General features: G+C 47.7%; 2 protein-coding genes across 3 annotated transcripts; both read right to left on the reverse strand.

Annotated features, from left to right (window-relative positions):
* Positions 1-7,101: 7,101 nt before the first annotated feature.
* On the reverse strand, positions 7,102-7,893 carry TMEM81 (transmembrane protein 81). Its single transcript, XM_010141582.1, has one exon. The coding sequence runs from the start codon at positions 7,891-7,893 to the stop codon at positions 7,102-7,104; it is 792 nt and encodes a 263-aa protein (XP_010139884.1).
* A 2,428-nt stretch (positions 7,894-10,321) lies between these two features.
* Positions 10,322-19,477, reverse strand: RBBP5 (retinoblastoma binding protein 5). 2 transcript variants are annotated; one of them, XM_010141580.1, is made up of 12 exons: positions 19,303-19,477; positions 18,794-18,934; positions 18,164-18,326; positions 17,647-17,756; positions 17,336-17,455; positions 16,892-17,045; positions 16,710-16,781; positions 16,045-16,162; positions 15,294-15,363; positions 14,951-15,180; positions 14,481-14,675; positions 10,322-11,215 (listed from the first exon to the last, which is right to left on the reverse strand). In XM_010141580.1, exons 1-12 carry the CDS (start codon positions 19,443-19,445, stop codon positions 11,187-11,189), a joined length of 1,545 nt encoding a protein of 514 aa, XP_010139882.1. In that variant the 5' UTR covers positions 19,446-19,477; the 3' UTR covers positions 10,322-11,186. The 2 variants fall into 2 exon arrangements, with proteins under 2 accessions (XP_010139882.1, XP_010139883.1); XM_010141581.1 differs by having other exon boundaries at positions 11,187-11,212.
* Between the last annotated feature and the right edge of the window lie 27 nt (positions 19,478-19,504).

A 19,504-nucleotide genomic window follows, 5' to 3' on the forward strand; every position in this document is an offset into this window, starting at 1 on the left:
AATGTTTTGAGACTCCCAAATGAGAGGAGCTTTGCAGTTCTTATTCATATTTAAGAGAAAATAACCTTCTCCCTGTTACTATGGAACTGGCAGGCTGAAGATCGTGCTTCTGCGTTCAGGCTGTCTGGGCCACATTCAGCACTCAGATGTAAGAGCTGGCGTCAGGAGCAGCTCCCTTCTGCCGCAGGGCAGGCGAAGTGGTGTGCCCCGAATGGGAGACACTCTTCTCTCTGCCCAAGGAATCCGTTGGATAACACAGGCATCACATTCAGCTAATGCCAGGGGGGTCTAAATCCCATCTGCTCTAAACCTGCAAAGCTACCCCCAAGCCACAGCCACCCTCTGCTGGGAATATTTTAATCCTGCTCCACTACACACATAAACAGGGCAGTTTTCTTCTCAGTAACTTTGTTGTACGTTATTTTTTTAAGGAAACCAAATGGCCAGCACTGTACTTACTATAATTACTGTTATTTATTGGCTACAGAAGCACGCGGTTCATAAATAAAGATCTTCAGAGACTTTAGACAACAACTAGAGTCCAGACCTCTTTGTCCAGCGTTAAATTCCATCAGTACTTTGCTTGCTCAAGAGTCCTCCCAGCCCAGAACTGTTTTTCCTGCCTGCCCACTGCACGTACAAATAGAAACAAGGAACCCAGTGAGACTCTGTCCACATGGAGCTGGACCTCTCAGCACAAGTCAATAAAGATATAGCAAACTCAAATTCTATCCCATGCCAGTGGTAACCAACCAAAAGAGAAGAGACTGTCCTTGGGGCATGGGATTGGGGGTGTTGAGGGTCCGGTTAGAGGTCTTGATGGGAAGAGCTCCCTCTGATTGGTATTCCAAGGGCTAGGAAGCAGTGCTACAGAACTCAAAGTCAAAACTTCCACGCCCCTTATTAGCAGGAAGGGAAACTGATGGTTGGAACAGCTTGCCAAAACGCTTCATCATCAATCATAGCCTTTAAGCCAAGACTGGATGACTTCCAGGAAAGACATCCTCTAGATCAGCCACAAGCTCGCGGGTTTGCAAAGGTGCACTTACATCATAGAAAATAATTTCCTTCATTGCAGGAAGTGCTGCATGAAATCACCTTGTCAGATTAATTCATCACGGTCACTCCTTCTGACCTTAAATAAAGATCAATCTATCAGCTTCCTTCTACCTTTGGGAAGGATGTCAGGGGATCAGCTAGAGCAGCTGTAACTGGAACAGGCCTGAGGGTCTCCTCTGAGGCCAGGCACAGCCATGCTGGAGAAGGGGCAGACAAGAAACTGGGCTCAGCAGCTCCAGGTCACGGGCAACGTCACCCAAACCCTGTCCCTCGGCCCACTCTGGATGCAGTCGCTTTCACACAGCCCCTAAAAGAGACACCGTGCTTGACCACGGAGTGCACTGGCAGCAGCAAGATGGGCTCCCAAGACCCCCTCTGAGCTCCTAAGGACAGAGGGAAGGATGGAGGGAGGGAAGTAGCTGCTTCTGCTTTTCCCAGAAGCTACAGCCACCCACAGCTTGGGGTGCCCAGTGTGGCTGGTTGCTGTATACCACTGCCCAGTCCCTGGCCGCTGGGCACCGATGGCAAAGCAGACCCGACAAGGGACCCGGAGAGGCTGGGCTCAGCTGTGCTCAGCCCCCAGGCAGGCCCCTGCCCCTCTGCCCCACGCTGCAGGCAAGGCTGCTCATCACCAGGGCCCTAATTAGCTCAGGGATTTATGCTGCAAAGGGGCTTTGTAAAGGTGAGGGCGGCATCATTAAAGAAACCAGCAGGGAGCGGCCAAGGCTGAGCTGAATCCCTCCCCAGTCCATCTCCCGCAAGGGCATTCCTTCTTTCGCAAGAGCCATCATTAAATGCTGCTGCACATGATATAAATCAAGGTGACAAATGTATCATCACTCAACGTATCCGTGCTGGGAGAAAGCCAACAGAAGGGGAGAGGGGAGAGAACTCTGAATTTCCCTGGTTTTCAGAAGGATTATTCCATGGACTTGAAAAACGTTCATTGGCAAAGCAGCTCCTAGCACAGTGTGGAGGAGATCCAATGCTCTCCCTGGGACGGGAGGTGCATTGTGCAGTCAGTAGTTTTGTGAATGTTCACATGTGTTTCTTTTTAGCGTAAGCAAACTATTTCACTCTTTACCTCTTGAAAATCTCTATGGGTTTTTTTGCAAACGTTAGTCCAGCAATTGGCCTCCAAAGCCTAAGCACTACTGATGGGGCAAGCACCGGCCCAGCTGCTGCTTCCACAGCCACTGCTGATCTGGAAAATGCTCTGAAACACCAGCTTAGGAAAGATGTTTTACAAGACAAAACAAAGGTCATTAAAGACAATTATGGCATTTCTAGTTATTTCCTTTGTCCTGCGTGAGGCTTAGGGAACATCTGCAGTAAATGAGACACCGAAGAAACGAGCCCAAGAAAGAGGAAAAGCAGCATGGAAGCAGCAGCAGCAAGTGAGAAAGGGGAGAACAAGAACCCAACAGCCCCAGAGCTGCACTGTTCTACATACCCCGGCAGATCGCTGAACTGCTGCAGGCAACTGCAGGAACAAGTCAAAGAATTCACACAGATCAATGTGCAGAGGATGGAGGGCACAGACAGCCCCACCTCGGTGCAGGAGCAGCATATGGGGTTTGTTTTCCTCTTTGCTGCCACTCAAGTTCCTGCAGTTAAGGCAATCTAGTTATTCCATTTAGATAAGCCTCGGTAGCTAACAACAATTTAAACAGCTGCCGGTGCCTCACCAGTCTGTCATTCCCTCGTCCTTTCCAAGTGCTAATGCCATTAGCAAATTGACTTCCTCCCTCTCACAACCTGTCTGGCTTCAGTAGTACATTACTAATTGCTTCCTCATACTCAGGACCGTCAGCAGGCACCAGGAGTTTGTTTCAGCCGGGAACTGGTAGCACACAGGGTTTGCAGACAGGCCTGGCCATCCTCCCCTCCCGGTGAGGCGGACAAACTGGCCATGGGCAGGGAAAAGAAGTTCAGGCACCACATTACCAACTCAGAGCAGAAAAAGACGCTTGTTTTCTGCAATTCAGCCAGTTCTGTTGGAAGAACAGGGACAGTGACCAAGAAAATCCGCATCTTGCAGGAAGAGATGGAAAGAAATGCAGGCTTGGGGAGAGCAGGCTGTTTTGAAGGGTCCCTCAGCTGCTTTCACTGACCTTCCCGCACCTCTGACCTCCCCTATGCCCTGTTTGGGACCTTTCTTTCTCTCAGCTGCCAGCTTTCCCTTCCTTCCCCTCCACCCTCCAGCAGACCCTGTTTACTAACGTAAACATCAGCCAATGGACTACAGATTGCTGCAAAAACCCAACCAGCGTACAAGGAAAGTGCCATTTCAAAGGGCAGCTCTGCCAGGAAGAGGCCCCAGTCCCATCCTTGGCGGTAGCTGGAGCCACAGCGCCCATCACAGCCCTTCAGCTCAAAATGAGCATTAAAAAAAAATTAATCTTTCCTGCACCAGGCATCTGGCTCCCCTTGGAAAAAAAAAAAAAAAAATGGAGGACACAACAAAAAGATGAAGGACCCTTTTGGCTCCCACTCTGACCTCCTGAGCTAAGCAGTGAGAAATGGATTGTCCCGGACCTTTCATGTAATCTTGCTGCATTTCTAAACCGCAGCTGTCCAGGGGGTGCAAGCCCCACATTTCCATTACAAAGAGCAGAGAGGCTCTTCCAGATGGGACAGCTTCTCTTTGTTGATCTTAACCCTGAGCTAAGCAGTGAGAAATGGATTGTCCCGGACCTTTCATGTAATCTTTCTGCATTTCTAAACCGCAGCTGTCCAGGGGGTGCAAGCCCCACATTTCCATTACAAAGAGCAGAGAGGCTCTTCCAGATGGGACAGCTTCTCTTTGTTGATCTTAACCATCAGCTCCCAAACCAGCATGTCTGTTCCCTGATATGCAGAGAGTTCTTCCCCTCAGAGGGGATCCCACCACCTGCCCCAAACGCAACCAGAGGAGGTCTCATCCCAAAGCAAAACAGACAAGAGAGCAGCCTCCCCTCTCCTGGTGCCGCTGCCTGCTGCTGCTTCTTACTGGCTGTGGGAAGAGGAGAATGTCCTGGGGGTGAGAATAGGTTAGCAGGACAGGGCGCGTTGTCTGCAGAGTTCACTCACTGGGGTGTGGAGTCAAGCGGCTTCACCCAGCTTAGAAGAGGCTCACTGGGGGGTTAGTCAAGTTAATCAGAAATAGGTTTTAAGATAGAAGGTGGCAAACAACCTAATGCAGATATCACCAGGGCAGATGACCAGCAAACCAATGCAAACATGGAGTTTCCTGTAGCTTCTTTTTCACACTCATAAGCACAATTAAGACAGAAAGATTGGACTTCATCTCCCATCTCTGCAGCAGAATGAGGAAGCGGTTAAGAGCACTACCTAGGTAGATCTCTTCCCCAGTCTGGGAAGACACTGCTGAGCCTCTGAGCAGGTCATTCTGTAGCAGAGCCACTGGCTTTGGGGCAGAGATGCTCTTTGGCAAGGTGAAGGAGTTTTGTGTTAACAAAACATGAGATCAGGAAGCATGAATGGACTGTTTTGCAATCCACTCCCCTTGTAACCCGGTCAGTGAAGAAGGTACCTCCAGAGCCAGCCGACAGGAGGTCCTCAAACTAGTCCAGAGCACAGCGGAACCGATTACACCGGGAGTGCCCAGACACAAGCCTGCCCAAGGCCTCCACAAACGTCTGATGCCACAACCCAGACAGACTGTGGAGCAAGGAGTGAGCAACGCTGCAAGGAAGAGAACCGCAGCAGGTCAGGTTTAAATCTGCCTAGAGGGTATGTACAACATACTGGTCGAGGGGAAGAAACATCTCCTGGAAAGCAGCAGTAGCACAGCAGGTGAAGCACAAGGTCAGCCTGGATTTCTGGTCTGTGTCTACCAACTTGAAACCAGGCTGATCTGGCTCCTGCCCAGCACGGGTTATTTGGTTTGGCCATTCAGACAGTAACAAAAACCTGCCCCGCTGCGAGCTGGCCCTTTCGCTGGGCTGGGGAGGGACCTGTGCTTCTGTCTGGTTTCTCCACAGGACTTTTTCCAATTACTCGCAGCCACAGGATTGCAACAGCGAGAATGAATCCAATTACCCTTCCTGCACCCCGTGCCACAGGGGAAGAACATTTGAACGATAAAGTATCCCACCCTATTTTGCCTCCATACCTTCCAGAAACCTTTTTCAGTCACCGCAGCCTGACATCACCGAGTCTGCTAAACCAGATTCCACGTGCTGTGCTCTCATTCTGTTTCTGTTTCAGGTGAGTTGAGTTTCAGCAGCTGTTACTGCATTGCTGCAGCTCTCTCCAGTGTCTCTGGAGGCCTGGTAAGGCCACGTCTCAGGCTGTTTACGGCAGTAGCAGGGGGAGCTTAAGGGAAGAGAGAAACCCTGCCGTTGCACATGTTTGGAGGATGCTCCGAGATGACTCAGCTCCGCCAGGGAGGACAGCCCCGAAGACACCTGACAGCTTGTGGGTGTTTGTTTTTAGGCACAAAGACAAAGCAGTAAAGGCAAAGAAGCGAAGCAGGGATCTCTCCACCCCGAGTGGGACGGTGATCTGACACCAGCACTCAGCCAGGCGAGACCTCAGGGCCTGGGGCAGGCGCAGGGGCAGCCTGTGGCCAGGAAGGTGCCAGCGCAGGTCTCTGTGCCAGCACACCCTCACGGAGAGGACTTAAGGACTCAAAACTCCTCCTGGTGATTGTGCCCATCAAAGTCTCCACAAAGAAACAGGGAACTCAGTGAAACTACAAACTGGGAATTCAAGCCTGGAGACAGACTTGCTTCTACCCTCCGATACAGCCCAAGGTCCACAGATCAATGCCCTGATACACCAATTACCTGCTTCACTGTACAGGAATATTTGGCTCACTACATTTCAGTCTGATTTTTTGTACAGGATTCTCTGCAAAGAAGGTATTTGCCCCAATCTCCAACTCTTCTCTATATTAAAGAAAAAAATGACAGTATGCTTCAATCTTTACATCAGAGTCTTATCATTATTTTCGCCAGAACTGGGGGTGCTCTGCATTCCTGTACTTTGGTTCAGTTCACAGGGAAAAAAAGGAAACCGACTTAGTAAATACAGTGTTTACAGTAAAATAAGAGAGAGAAAGTAGAAAGATAAGGCACTTAATAGGTCCCTCTGTGGATTCTGCTACTAAGGGGAAAACAGTACTCCCTACGGAGCTGCTGCATGTTTTATACTTATTAATTGCCAGGAAAAAGGAAAGATCCACAAGCCCACTGAGCTCTTCCCTTTCTCCCCCTTGAAAGATTTTAGGAGTGAGCTCAGTTCTGAGTCATGATTAAAACTACCCTGTTATGTTCCTAAGCAGCAGCGCTCAAACTGAAGATTTGCTTTGCTACCCAATGCTCCCTGCTTCACTGTTTTGCGCTATAAAGGGAACAGGGCCAGCCCCCAGCTATGCCTGAAGATACTTTACAGCTTTCCAGGCTCTAGCAGAAGGAGATAAATCTCTTTAGAGGAAGCAAGCAGTGGTGGTCCACCCTTGTCCCACACTGCCCCACACCTATTGAGTCTGGACCACTTGGGCCTGATGGAAAGGTCACCAGCCAGCCTGGAAACCCAGTGTGCGAGCCCACCTCAAAAGCATCCTTCCTGCTTTGAGCTCTTGCTAGAGAAACACCCCCTGCCAAACAGCCGCCTGCATCAGCCCATGTCACCACAGAGTGCTCGGCAAGGCAGGGATGAGGATGGCAAGTTATTAGCAAAACAACCATCCCCAAACACCTAGAGGTAGAACAAAGGCCCGTTAGAGGAGCCCAAGGTAGTTACCAGTGAGCAGGGAGCAGTTTTCTGCAGCTCCTGTCTGGACCATTCCAGACCATCCTCTCACACAACGTGGAGGCAAACTGCCCCTGCGGGAGCTACTGTCTGCTCTGCTCCATTAAGACTCATGCTCTGGTTTTACAGTCCTGTACTAACCCAGCAGACTTGGAAGCTTAAGAATATGTTTGGTGATAAACCGTGTCACAGCCAGGAAAACAATTAGAAGCATCGCCATTAAATATTGCATCACTACTAATAAAGAGACAGAGACGAGGACTCGCATTCACTCACGGTTCATTACAATGCAGTTCTCTTTCTAAAAATCTTCTTCAGGCAGTGGAAAGCCACGTTCAAAAAGACACCTCCTACCACTCCGCTCCCAGCTGCTACCAAGCACACGTAAAAGAACTCCCCTCGCCAAGAGCGCTGCTGTTCTTGCACTGCTTCATGGGTGCTGTTTGACGTCATTCCTTCCTGCTCATCCGCTGCTAACTTCTGTTCTCTCGTCAAGGATTTTTGAAAGTTCAAATCCACCAAGTCATTCTGGATCACTCTGACCCCAAAGTAGATCCTCTGAACAATTTTTGATGTCTTCAACGTCTGCAGGTCACACCGGTAAGTCCCTGCGTCGGACTCCCTGGCAGGGGAAAATCTGACGACGTAACTGGGGTTTTTGAAAGGTTTGAAGAGCACATCGTTTGTGGTGACAAGGCCTTGGGCAAGCCTCCACCTGTAGCTATAGGCTCCGCTGCTGAATCTGGCTGCGTCTGAGGCCAGGCAGCTCAACTGGAAGGGTTTGCCCACGGGGACGGTGAAGTGGACTAAGCCACAAAACCAGCTGGTCAGGCAGTCGGCCCTGCGTGTGCTACAATTCCTCCTCTCTCCAGCGGGAGTGATCTCACACGTCTCCTCCAGTTGGATGCCCAGCCCACATGTGACGCTGCAGGGTGTGATGTCAACCAACACCCTCACTGTGACCGACTTCAGCTCTGCCGGGATGGTCACTTTGTCAAAGGAAACCACCAACGGCAGATGGAAAGCGGAGAGCAATAATATCCCAAGGATGTGGCTGCTCCCCAAGGTCTTCATATCCATCAGACGTGCCCCTTTTGAAGCCACAAAAATTCAGAAGTCAAAAAACCCACAAAATAGTTCTTTGTAAATCTTCAAACTTCGTATTTCTGAAATCCGACCAGCATCACCTTCAAGACCTAATGCTTCCATTCGGAAAAATTCTCCAACGAGACAGGCTTGGAGGGCATCACTGTGAGGAAGATGCAAGATGTTACTATGTTGGTCAGAACGTGACTCTGGAATTCCAGTTCTTGTAACAAGGCAACAGAACGGTTTAATCCACTACGTGCCAGCACGTGGGATGGTTTGACAATTTAAAAAAGATTAAGTCCTCCCTTCTCTGTAAGACTTCATGTATTTTAGATTAATTTCCACTGTAAAGTAGCACTGTTCTGGTTTAATTTTCCCATCAGACTATAGAGCAATATAAGAAATCATTTCTGGAACCCTTAAACCACTGCTCTTGAACACAGGGCAATTTGCAATTCCTTACGCAGCACCTGCCTCGTTCTGTCTTACATACACGTGTCCCAAAAGCGCTGCTCAAAGTTACCAAGAACACAAACCCACCATTTCAACCTCCAGACAGTCTGACAGCTCCGAAATCAAAGGCACTGAGCAGGATTTCTTCACAGATGATACCCAGGTCTCCGTGAGCCCTGTCCCCATGACAGTGGTGCTGATGTCACAGTCCGGCCCCAAACCTCCCAAGGGAGAACAAAGAACTCCCCTAAGTCTGAAGCCAAAGCGAGTCCTCTGGGATGAGAACCCAGCATAAAGGCATCGTATTAGGCTCTCAACCTCCACCACCAGACTCAGAAGGGATTCACCAGCAGCTCAGAGGAGCTGCAGGAGCCCCGTGCTTTGCGCCATACACAGGCAGGGACACTGAGGAGATCAGTTCAACTGGTGAATCAGTGAAACAGAAGCCACTCCTATCTGCCACTGAGGCAAAACCCTTGGAGGGGAGACATCCCAGTGCAATTCACTCAGTGCTCAAGTGTCCCAAAAGAGTAACGCGCTACTAAAAAAGTTCTTTATGAAAAGAAAAGTTACTTATTTTTGATGGAGTAACCGAACTATGGTCAAGGCAGTTCAATAATCACTATCTGCTTCTCACCAGCAACTGATTGCAGGAAGGATTTAGATTGCCATGTTCTTCAACAACACTGCTAATGAATATCCGTATTAATTTATCTTCCTAATGCTCCTTAATTAATTAAAATGAAGAAGTTGTAAAGCTCTAGATGTGTATTTTCCACGCACATTTTCCCTGGAGGTGCACTGTACTCCAGCACGCCTCGTGTCCCGCCCCCCTTCCGCAGGGCCCTCTCGGGGAGCCCAGGCTGCACCCAGACTTACAGAGTTTTTATCTGACAGCAGATGTACTCCTCTCTCTTGAGAAGAGACGAGCCAGATGCCACACCAAAAATCCCCAGCCACCACCACAGCATCTGTGGTGAAGGCGCAGTATGTTGGTGCTTGCACAGGGTCCTGCAGGATCCCTAATCGCTGTCATGAAATAAACCATCCGGGTTGTATGGAAAAGCCACGACTTACCCATTGACTCTAGGAAATAAAACATAGCTCTTTATTTACAGACACAAAACCTAACATCACTGCTATATACTACTGTCAAGCCAGTATCTGACAAATATTGTACAAAACTACAGATACCAAAAAATAAAATAAAAGCCAGCAGAAAATAAACCAAGGACATATACACTGTACAGTGAGGTCTGAAGAGAAATGAAGGCTGGAGTCTGTGGCAAATCATACCCTTCAAACCAACCCAGAGAACCCTTGCCTGCGCCTCTCAAAGCTGGTGGGGTCAGTCAGACCAGACACGTGGATTTGACATAAGGGGCTTCCAGGAAAGACACGAGCTACCCCACGGGCAGGAAGAACAAAGGAAACTCGTGCTGCACGCATGGGAATGAACTTCATTACGTGAAACAGGCCACTGTACCAAAGCTGGAAATGAAAATACCAGCTGTAAAAAACCTCCTGATCTGAAATGCCTCCTCCCTCCCCATGCTCACTGACTTCTCGTGAAACCACTGCATACTTCCATCTGCCAATTAATCCACCTTTTTATGACTCCGCTCCTTGGTTTTTCATGTCTGCAGGGTACTTTGAAAATTTAAATACATAGTAATAATCTCAATAATTACATCTGGTGAAATCCTGAAAGTAACGGCACAGGAACTACAGAGGTCTATAAAACAAGGGGCATTAGCATTGAAAACTTTAACAGGCGGCTGGTCTGGCAGAGATGACAGGCTGTGGGTACTGGATGGAGACAGCGTCTCTTCCCATTCCCACAAGGAAGATATTACAACAGTCTTTAAGGAATAAAAGGTAAAGCATGGCTAGGAGTGAGCTGTTAACATCCATCTTTCTTCCATTCTGGATTCACAAGCAGGGGAATTGGTTCTGGTTTTTCTCTAACTGCCAGGACCTACCAGCCAAGGAGGAAACCAGATGTTTCTGGTAGGGCTCTTCACAGCAACAAGAACAAAAACACTTGCAGGGACAGAAAGAAACTGCCAACGCGGCTTTTCACACCACAGAATAGAAGGAAGCGCATAAACCGAGTCTTTTATGTAGAGCTACTTTGACTTGTTCCTTCTCCCAAAAGCAAAACCAGCCCTCATGTCTAAAATATTCACAACATGAAGATCCACTCCTTGCAGACTTCAGAGGGTGTCTTGATTCTTCACGTCAGATCTCTGTCCACTTGAGATGAACTCAAACCCGGCACACAATCAGCAGCAGCGTTTCACTAAGCGTGTCAGCAGAGCAGAGGGCACACTGAGCCAATAGAGAAGTGCCACAGAAGGGCTCACAGCTCAGTGAAATGAAAATCAACAGCAAAGAAAGGGAATTTTGCAGGATACACAGTCATACGGCATCAGGAATAAAAATACACACTTTGGGTAGTCTTCAATCCAGGAACAAATCAACAGTAAAAGTATTTAAAAGACAACGGCTGATAAGGTCAGGAGCGGCAGAGCGTTGGGTACCAGCTCACTGGAGAAACAGTGCCAGATGACAACGGTCCAGGCAGGCTCTCTGTAAACCGCCCAGCCTGAGAGTCAGATCTCACACCACTCCACGAAGAGGCAGGTAAGGAGGAACGAAGGCCGTTGCCTCTCCCGTATTCATTTTTTACAAAAGTCACTCCCTGAATCCGTGAACAATCAGTCTGCTGTATTAGTCAGTCCACTCTGACTGAGCATTTCAGCTACTTTCCACATTACGGTGCCAGTATAGGAAAGAATACAGGAAGATAAAGAAGAGCATCTTCATAGCAATTCTGAGATTGCACCACCTGCTGAAGAGATCAAAGACAGGTGAAAAATAAGTAACCAGCCTCAAAGAGACATTCCCAGAAACCAGAGAGCACTAGAAGCATTTCCAGGAAAAAATGGGAGAGAACAAGATTTTCAAGATGCAGCCATTCTCTTCAGAATGAGACATAACCAACGAGATCCTATCTATGACAAATTAAGATCTCCAGTATTTCTGCATTGGTGTGTACCACGTGCACAGGTGCAGACAAAGTGGCTACAGAGCTCTCAGCTTTTACTCCACTAAGCTGCAAGCGAACTTACCTGGTACAGGTTTTAAAAAATTACAATTTTTTTTCCAAAAAATTACAATTTTTTGAATCATCAAGCCCCACACCACAGAGCAAAAGCACAACTGAAGACAAGTTCTACCGAAGTTTGGGTTAAACCAGATTGACGTAAGATTTTATTCTGGAACTATAACTGGAGATTCTCCATTTGTTTATCCCCAGTTGTGACACAGCAGCTTTAAGAACCAGACATTTACTGCCAGGCTGCACAGCCCAGCAACACCAGCACACTCACACCAGGCTCCAAGTCCTGCCAGGCAGCTTGCAGAAGGACACTGTATTATGGCATATCAGCAGCCTCCAGAGCAGAAATGCTTTTTGTGTGACTTGTTTTAGTATCTGATTAGTTACTTCAAAAAGCAAAAACAAGGAACCAGCAGAATTAACAACTTCATGCGACAGACAGAAAAGGCGCAGTCTGGCTCCAGGACGCCAGGCAGAAAGCACTTATTCGCACGTGGCGGAACACCAGCAACCCTAAGAAAAAACTGGCTGCCCAAACCAGGAATTGTAAGTGCAAGTTGCAAAGAAAACAAAGACAGACATGAACGTGGTGAGCTAAGAGACTACTGTGAGTTGGGAAAGATCCGAGTGACTGTTTCTTTCAGCAGATGATCTGTTCTTCTCATACATGACTCAGTTCCAGCACTGACTACTGAGATCTACCGTTTGGACCTGTTAAAGCCCCTAAAATCAACAGCACTGTAGGAGGGAGCCTCAGGTGCTAACGAGAGGCAGGACGCCATCACAGCAATACTGGTTATTTGCCTATATCCCAATCAAGCTGAAGACCACATGGAAAACCACCTTAAAGGGCTTACAGGCAACACGGACAACAAGCCAATTTTAGAAATCTCCACCACCGCCAAGAGATGGGTAGAGTCCATCAGGAACTTGGGTCTAAAGTCATTTGTGCCTAAGAAAAGGCAATTCCATCTTACAGTGTCCCAAACCCAGCACTAACTGCCCTGGCAGGGGCGGCTCCACAGCAGTGAAAACCCACGGCTGCCTCTTCTAGCCAGTCAGTCTCTGTTATAACAACGGCATTAGAGGCAGACCCACACAAAGATCCTCCCAAGCAGGGCTTTGCAAGGTTGTGTAAAAAAACAGGAAAGGAGCCTCTCTGGAATGGTCCTCAGCAGTAGCATCCTCTTCTCAGCTCTCAGACAGACCGATGCAGTAGTGATCACAAGAAGAAACACGGAGTTCTCTCTCCAAATGCAGATCAAGTAGATTAGTAAAGCAAGCAGGTAACAGTTATATAAACACACCGCGAAAAAGCTGAACAAAAAAAAAAAGTGTTAAAACTACTCTGCAAGCAGACTGCTTCTACAGCTGCTTCTACGTGGAAGAGCCAAAGTAACCAGCGTTGGTGTTTTGAAGCAAACCCTGACTGAAATCCGTTTTGGAAACCACATTGTTAAGTTGCTGGTGCACGATCCTTTCTCATCTATATCATCTTGCTAGAGTCAGGTTAATTAGCAGTGAGATCAATCAACAGTGCTGCGGAAACTATGCTCATTTGGTCATCAGACCGGTCTTGTCCATCCAGCACAGCACAACAGAGCAGTTGGGATGTGTAACAGATGCCAGCAAAGGCATGGAGGGTCCACACGATCCCGGTAATTCCCTACTACCATCCTTGAAAACATACTGGATGCCCCCTAATGACATGAGAAATCAAAGGAGAATCACCCTGTCTGGTAAACCTGACACTAGAAGCTACTCGGTACCTAACCGGTACCTCCCAGGCTACAACTAGATCTAAGGCTATTCCTGGCGCTCTGTTGAATTTCTGGGCTTTGCACAGTGCAGCGTGAAAGGATGAAACGGAAGCCCAGAAAACACCCACATTTTTGCAAGCACAGACTAAATGTTTTTACCCCATTCCCTTTTGCTGCAAATAGCAATTCCCGGCACTAGTACAAGCAACAGAACAGGAGCTGAGCAGGACAGACAATGAGGGAGGGGGATAGCACTGGAGCAGCAGCAAGGGAAGGAAGGGAGGGGGGGGGAATAAAATCACTCTGTACAGTCTAAAACCCACAGCAGCAGCTGCTGAGTTCAAGGAAATGCAAAATTTGATATCTCGATTACACTGTGCCTGTGAAACTGGCTATAAATCAACCCTGAGTTCATCACAATCCTAACACACAGAGCTCACACCTCTTAACCCAAACGTGTACTTTCTTTACTGCACTCGAATGGACTGTTCCCAGAGAAGCTTAAATAGCACGAGACAGATGGGAACACTCAGTCTCTCTGGGACAAAGTCTGGCCCCCAGCAAAGGTGATTGCAACTGTCCTGCTTCAGTAACCAACCAAAAAAATACGACCCAAAAAAGGAGGACTGTCCACCAGAACCTCCCCTGGCTAACAGTCACTGTACTGTAACGGCACTTTCTGGATTTAACTATGGCTGCTGAAGTTCGGGAATAGAAAATTCAGCTCCTGAATTTTATCTCAGGGTTCGTTTATCAAATGGACCGTTATCGATGCTCCACTTCCTAGTTCTGCTCACGGAACGTTCCTGTTCCTCCTCACTCTGCCTGGTATTGATGGCACAAAATGTTGATGCAGCTTCAGAATCCTTCACCTCTTACATTTTCCCTCTCAAAACCGACCCACACCCAAATGTTATTACTGTTCATGTAAGAGCTGACTGAAGTTATCAGACAGATTAAAGTTATCAAGAGTTTTTGCTTTTGAAACAGTGCTCAATCTCGATTACAAACCCCACATCTCTCTACGTGCAGTAACAGAGGCGTGGAAATTAGTTTTAGGAGAAATACTGAAAGCGTTTCCACTTAAAAAATGTAAAATTTTGCCTGTCCTTGACAGCAGCTGAACGTTTTCCGAGCAAGTGCCATTTGGGAAGATAAATGCTATGACTAAAGTCAGGGTCTGTACAAAGCAAGGCCACCAAGCAAGGCAACGCCGCTCCCGCTGGGTTCCTTACCTGTCAAAGGCTGTCCCAGCTCCGCCTGCACTTTACCCTTCGCTGCTCCTTCCAGAGGTAAAGCACCTCTGTCCCCTTTGTAGAGTTTCGGTTTAAATGGAGAATCTTTGTCTTTACCTTTTGATCCTTTAGGCCTGCCTGCTTGCTTCTTCTTGGATTTACCATCTCCCTTCACACCCAGCAGCGGATGGACTTCTGTAGAGAGACAGCGCGTTACCGAAGGGAATTATCCCTTGAGGTGCTTGTATCAGCACATACAGCATTAAAAATGACAGTTTCTGGACACCTTGGCTCGTTCCTGGTGAAACACCAGCAAATTGGCAGAGTTGGTGGCTATTACTTACTGTTGTAAGTGCCTTCAAAGGAAAGAGAAAATTAAGGAGTGACCTCCTGCACTTCTGGTCTTCAGACAAAGCTAAAAAACATCTCAGATGTAGAAAAGGCCTAAAACAACGACAGGTGCTACTCACCGTCATTAGGTACTCCTTGTAGTTCAATGTTGGTGGTTTTGGGCTTCTTCTTTGGTACCTGAGGCCCATCAGAGGAGGACTGCCTCTTCTTCTCAGAACCCATTCCCTCATCGCTTAAAGAACTCTGAACCGCATCTGGTGGGGGTCCGTAGGGGTTTTCTTCTGGATCTTCGACTTCAGGAGCAATGGGTAAGTAAAGCAGAGCCTTGGAGTCCTCCAGCTCTTCATCGCTGGGAAGGAAAAAAATTTGGCTTCATTTAAAACTAGGAGTTATTGTAACGTATCGTACTGGGAGTATCAGTGACACATTTTGTACTCGCACTTAAAGAAAACATTCCTTCACCTGCTGCAGAAGGCAGCAATGGGATCCACACTTGTTACATCCACTTCTTCATCTTCTGCAGCATCGGCGCCTGGGAACCAGGGAAAAAAGACAAATTAAAGACAGTAATGGAGAGACCAAGCTACTCAGAAACTGACTGCGCTTAAATGTCGAAGCATGCAAAGCGAGAACTAAAGCAGAATGCAAACCTGAAGTGTTTTCTGTGAAATCCATCAAGTTTTTATTTTATTTTTCATTTTCTAATTGTTCTAAAGCACCAGTAATGAAGCCAGGTAAAAGACATTAAATCTTCTAAATGCTTCATTGTTTTCATTAAACTAGTTCTAAATCTAATGAAATTTATTTAATGCTAAATCACCTCAAGTCAACATTGCACTTGAGTATTAGAAACAGCTGAACAACAATTAATGTAAATACAAGAGGAGCTGCGAAGGCTGGGAACACTCCTCCTTCCTCTCCCAGGTTACCCAGAGCCTTTCCCAGGACATGATTTGCTGGCACCACCAAGTGGCCAGGCCGTCCGGCTCCTGAGCCCAGCTCAGCACTGCCGCCACCAGGATACCCCTCTGCCACTGCTTCCTGCTCAAACTGTCTCAGAGGAGAGGCAGTTCTGGCATGAACTGTGTCAGTTCACACATCCTCATTGATCCACTCCTGTTCTGTCACCCACACCCCTGTATTCCACCATGATCCATCATCATGGTGTCAGCCTACAGACTATTTGCTGCCTAGAACACAGCTCAGGCAGTACCTGTCTGTTCGGGTTCGCTCTTATCTTCATCTTCAATGTCAAACTCTGACTCTCTCTCTTCGTATTCTACATTTTCATCCAGCTCTTTGAAGTCAGGTGCAAAGGCACTCCAGTTTTCCTAAAGCACAAACACAAAATGATTCTTACTTTAGGCAAAGGAACAGCGGCAGTAGTGAGGACTCACACAACTACAATCTCCTTCTGCATTAAAATACCCCCAAGCCGCACAAGATCACACAAAAATTGCGTCTTATTTAGGTCTACAGTCACACAGCAAATCAGGAATTGCACAAGTCAATTACTACTGAAAATAAAACGTTGTAATATTCCTTAAACATTTCAGCGTGTGTCACAGAACAGAGCTGTGTGTTCACATTCAGCCAGCTCAGTCTTGGCTCGCTCACAGAAGCCCTGCATCTCACCGCCCTGCACATCCCTCCGTAAAATGTCCCTCTGATGATATTTAAGACCTAAGGCAAAGCTTAACCAGTTCAGCACACGAAGTACGAATATCCTTGTCACATTCACCAAGACAGCAAATGTATGTTGAGCCAACCTAAAACTCTTGTTGAACAGGGATTTAATAAAAATTCTGACATGCAGCCACTCTGCTAGGGTGGAGACCACTGGGGAATCCTCTCAGGGGAACGAGGCAGAACACTTACCACCTGATTCTGAGCCCATATTGACACAACACCGCTCGAAATAGACGCTATGATCGGCCGGACAGGATGCCACTGGATTTATGTGGAAGAGAAAAGAGGAGAAGCTTAATTGGTCAATGGAATTACGAAAGCTTAGCTTTCAAAATAACAAAACCCATAATAATAGCAGACAGTTTTCTTACTGCTACATCCAAGAGCAGCTCTCCTCTGGTGCCGTGGAGGATTTTCACCAGGTTTCCAATACTCTTCTCCCAAATGTACAGGGCATGCTGCCGTGCTGAACCTGCCACTATGTATTCACCGTCCCCGGAGAAACAGCACTTCTTCCACGGTGTCCTGCGGGCACAGCCAGCATCCCCAGTTAAGCAGTTAAACAACGGCAGAGCAGGGAGGATGGAGGCCTGTGGAGGGGGCTCGTTCTTTGGACTGAGCTCTTACATACTCCCATCCACAAATAGTATTTAAACTTCAAATCAAATTGTGACAGGCAGGTTTCAAATGGAAACGTCTGTCCATTACGCTGAGTCAGGTACTGACCCACCCTTCACACCGAGACCCCTGTCAGTGCCGGGCACACCAAGCCCACAATCTGACGGGAGGCTGAGCAGCCACCCTGCTCCTCTTACCTGTTCACCAAATCCTGCAACTTCTGCATTGGCTCAGGCTCCCCATCTCGGCCACAGGTCAGAATTTCACGCCCGTCGTACACCCTGATTATCCGGTCAGCCGTGTTTATTAAAAAGCAGCTGTAGGAAGGAGGGCACAGACCAAGCGTTGCATTAAAGAGTAAGGAAATAAAAAGACTCGGAGTATGTTCCATGAAACGTACTCTGTCTCATAAACTGTGGGGGTTTTTAAGGCCCTGTATGTTCTGTCAATCTACCCTGGAGTTTTCAACTGATCTTAAAGATGCCACTTGATAGATGAATTAACTCACCTGCCTTTTCGAGCAAATTCAATCGATTTAATAGCTGTGGTGTTGCTAGTCCCAGTTGTCACTCTGAAGGAAGCAACAAGATCCTGAGTGTCTGTTTTTAAGACCAAGATCTGGAGATTAAAGAGACAGAAGAAAGTCAGTGTCTTCATTAGGACTCAATCCCCTTTTGGTACCTTTCACATCACCTGCTAACCCTGACAACAAACCCTCAGCAATCTACACGCTTGGGATTCCACCACTGTAGCTCTACTACAGTTTCTGTGACAGTTCTACAACATAAACATTGGTTTATTTACTCTGGAAAAGGATCCAGTGAAAGTACAGTCAAAGGCAAGAGCTGCACAAAGACCTATCTCAGACAAAGATAACGTCAACGCGGTATCAGTTATGCAAGAGGCGTTCAGGAAGCCTTATTGGTGTATTCAAACAGAGACACAACCCGGAGACATGAAGCCCCTTGATAAAGAGAGGAATTTTTCTCAGCTATTGCATCCAGTGCCGCCCGCTGAAGTCTCACCTTCCCCTTGGCATTGCCTGTGTAAATGTATTCCCCTCGCCTGTCGAAGGAGGCCACCACATTGAGATCAGAGTCGTCATCCACAGGCAGGACGACGTGTTTGGAGTCTGACAGTGTCAGCATCACTGGCGCCGACTTCATGGGACAAACCAAAACCCTATTCCTGCAAAGCAGAGAAAGAAGAGTTAGCGGTTTCTTCCCTCAAAAGGAATTCTAAAAAAAGGAAGCAGAAATATCAAGAAATACAGAGTAGCTCTATATTTTTATTATCTTGTCTTTATTAGTTTAATCACAAAGTGACATAAAGCCAGTATCTACTTTCATTTCCACTCTTTCTCTGGAAGCTTCTCCAAGTTCCTACAGTAACTTGTAATCACAACAAGACATTTCTACTCACTTCCCAGAATCACTCCCTTGTTTACTCTCTTCCTGTCCTGACATTTTCGTAATAAAAAGAGCCACAACAAACTCTTGTTAGGGTCCACAAGACAATACACCAAAACATCCACTAGGTTTGGAAAAACCACTTTGCAAACTGCCGTAAAAACATCTTAATGATCCTTAGTTCCATCAGAATGAGAGCAGGTCTGCTGAAGGGAGAGCATTTGACTCTTCCTTCACAGGACTTACTGGTCTCGAGGGTGGTACTGGACTTTCAAGATGGGCGAAGGAAATCGAAATCTCTGGTCACAGTCTCCAGAGAGCACATCCCACTGTGACACGATGTTATCGGTCGAAGCACTCACCAGTTTGTGACCATCTCGACTCCAGCTACAGTAAAGAGAGACAGTTTAAGTAAAAGTTACTCCTCAAATGCAGAAAACATACACATACAGTTTAAAATTATCCCACCGAATTAACAGACTCTGTGTTAGGATGAAAAATAACATAACAATCAAAAACTGAACAGGCATAACCCATTTCCAAACTCTCCGAAGGGTGTCCTGCGGCGGGCCGGTATGTGAGCCGCCTTCGCGCCCGGGTGTTAGGAGCTGTCAGGGCATCAGCTCACCTCATGCTCAGCAAACACAGGCACGGCAAACCCTAACCAAGCTGAGGCAGCCTTTCACGCCTGGGGCACAGGCTACCACTAAACACTGAACTCGGCTGCTCTGAGGAAACAACGAGCCGTTTCTCACCACAGCGAGCAGACCGGGTGGATGTGAGCGCTTATGATCTTGGCGATGCCCCTGGTGAGGAAGTCCCAGATGACGATGCGCCCGTCGTTGCAGCCCACGGCCAGCAGCGTGCCCCAGCGGTTGAAGGTGCAGGTCAGGGCCATGCTGATGCAGTCCAGCGTGCCATCGGCCTCCTGCGGGGAGAGGGCACCGGGCGGGGCGG

This window comes from Buceros rhinoceros, unplaced genomic scaffold (assembly GCF_000710305.1).
Source record: "Buceros rhinoceros silvestris isolate BGI_N320 unplaced genomic scaffold, ASM71030v1 scaffold20998, whole genome shotgun sequence".
Taxonomy (NCBI): Eukaryota; Metazoa; Chordata; class Aves; order Bucerotiformes; family Bucerotidae; genus Buceros; species Buceros rhinoceros.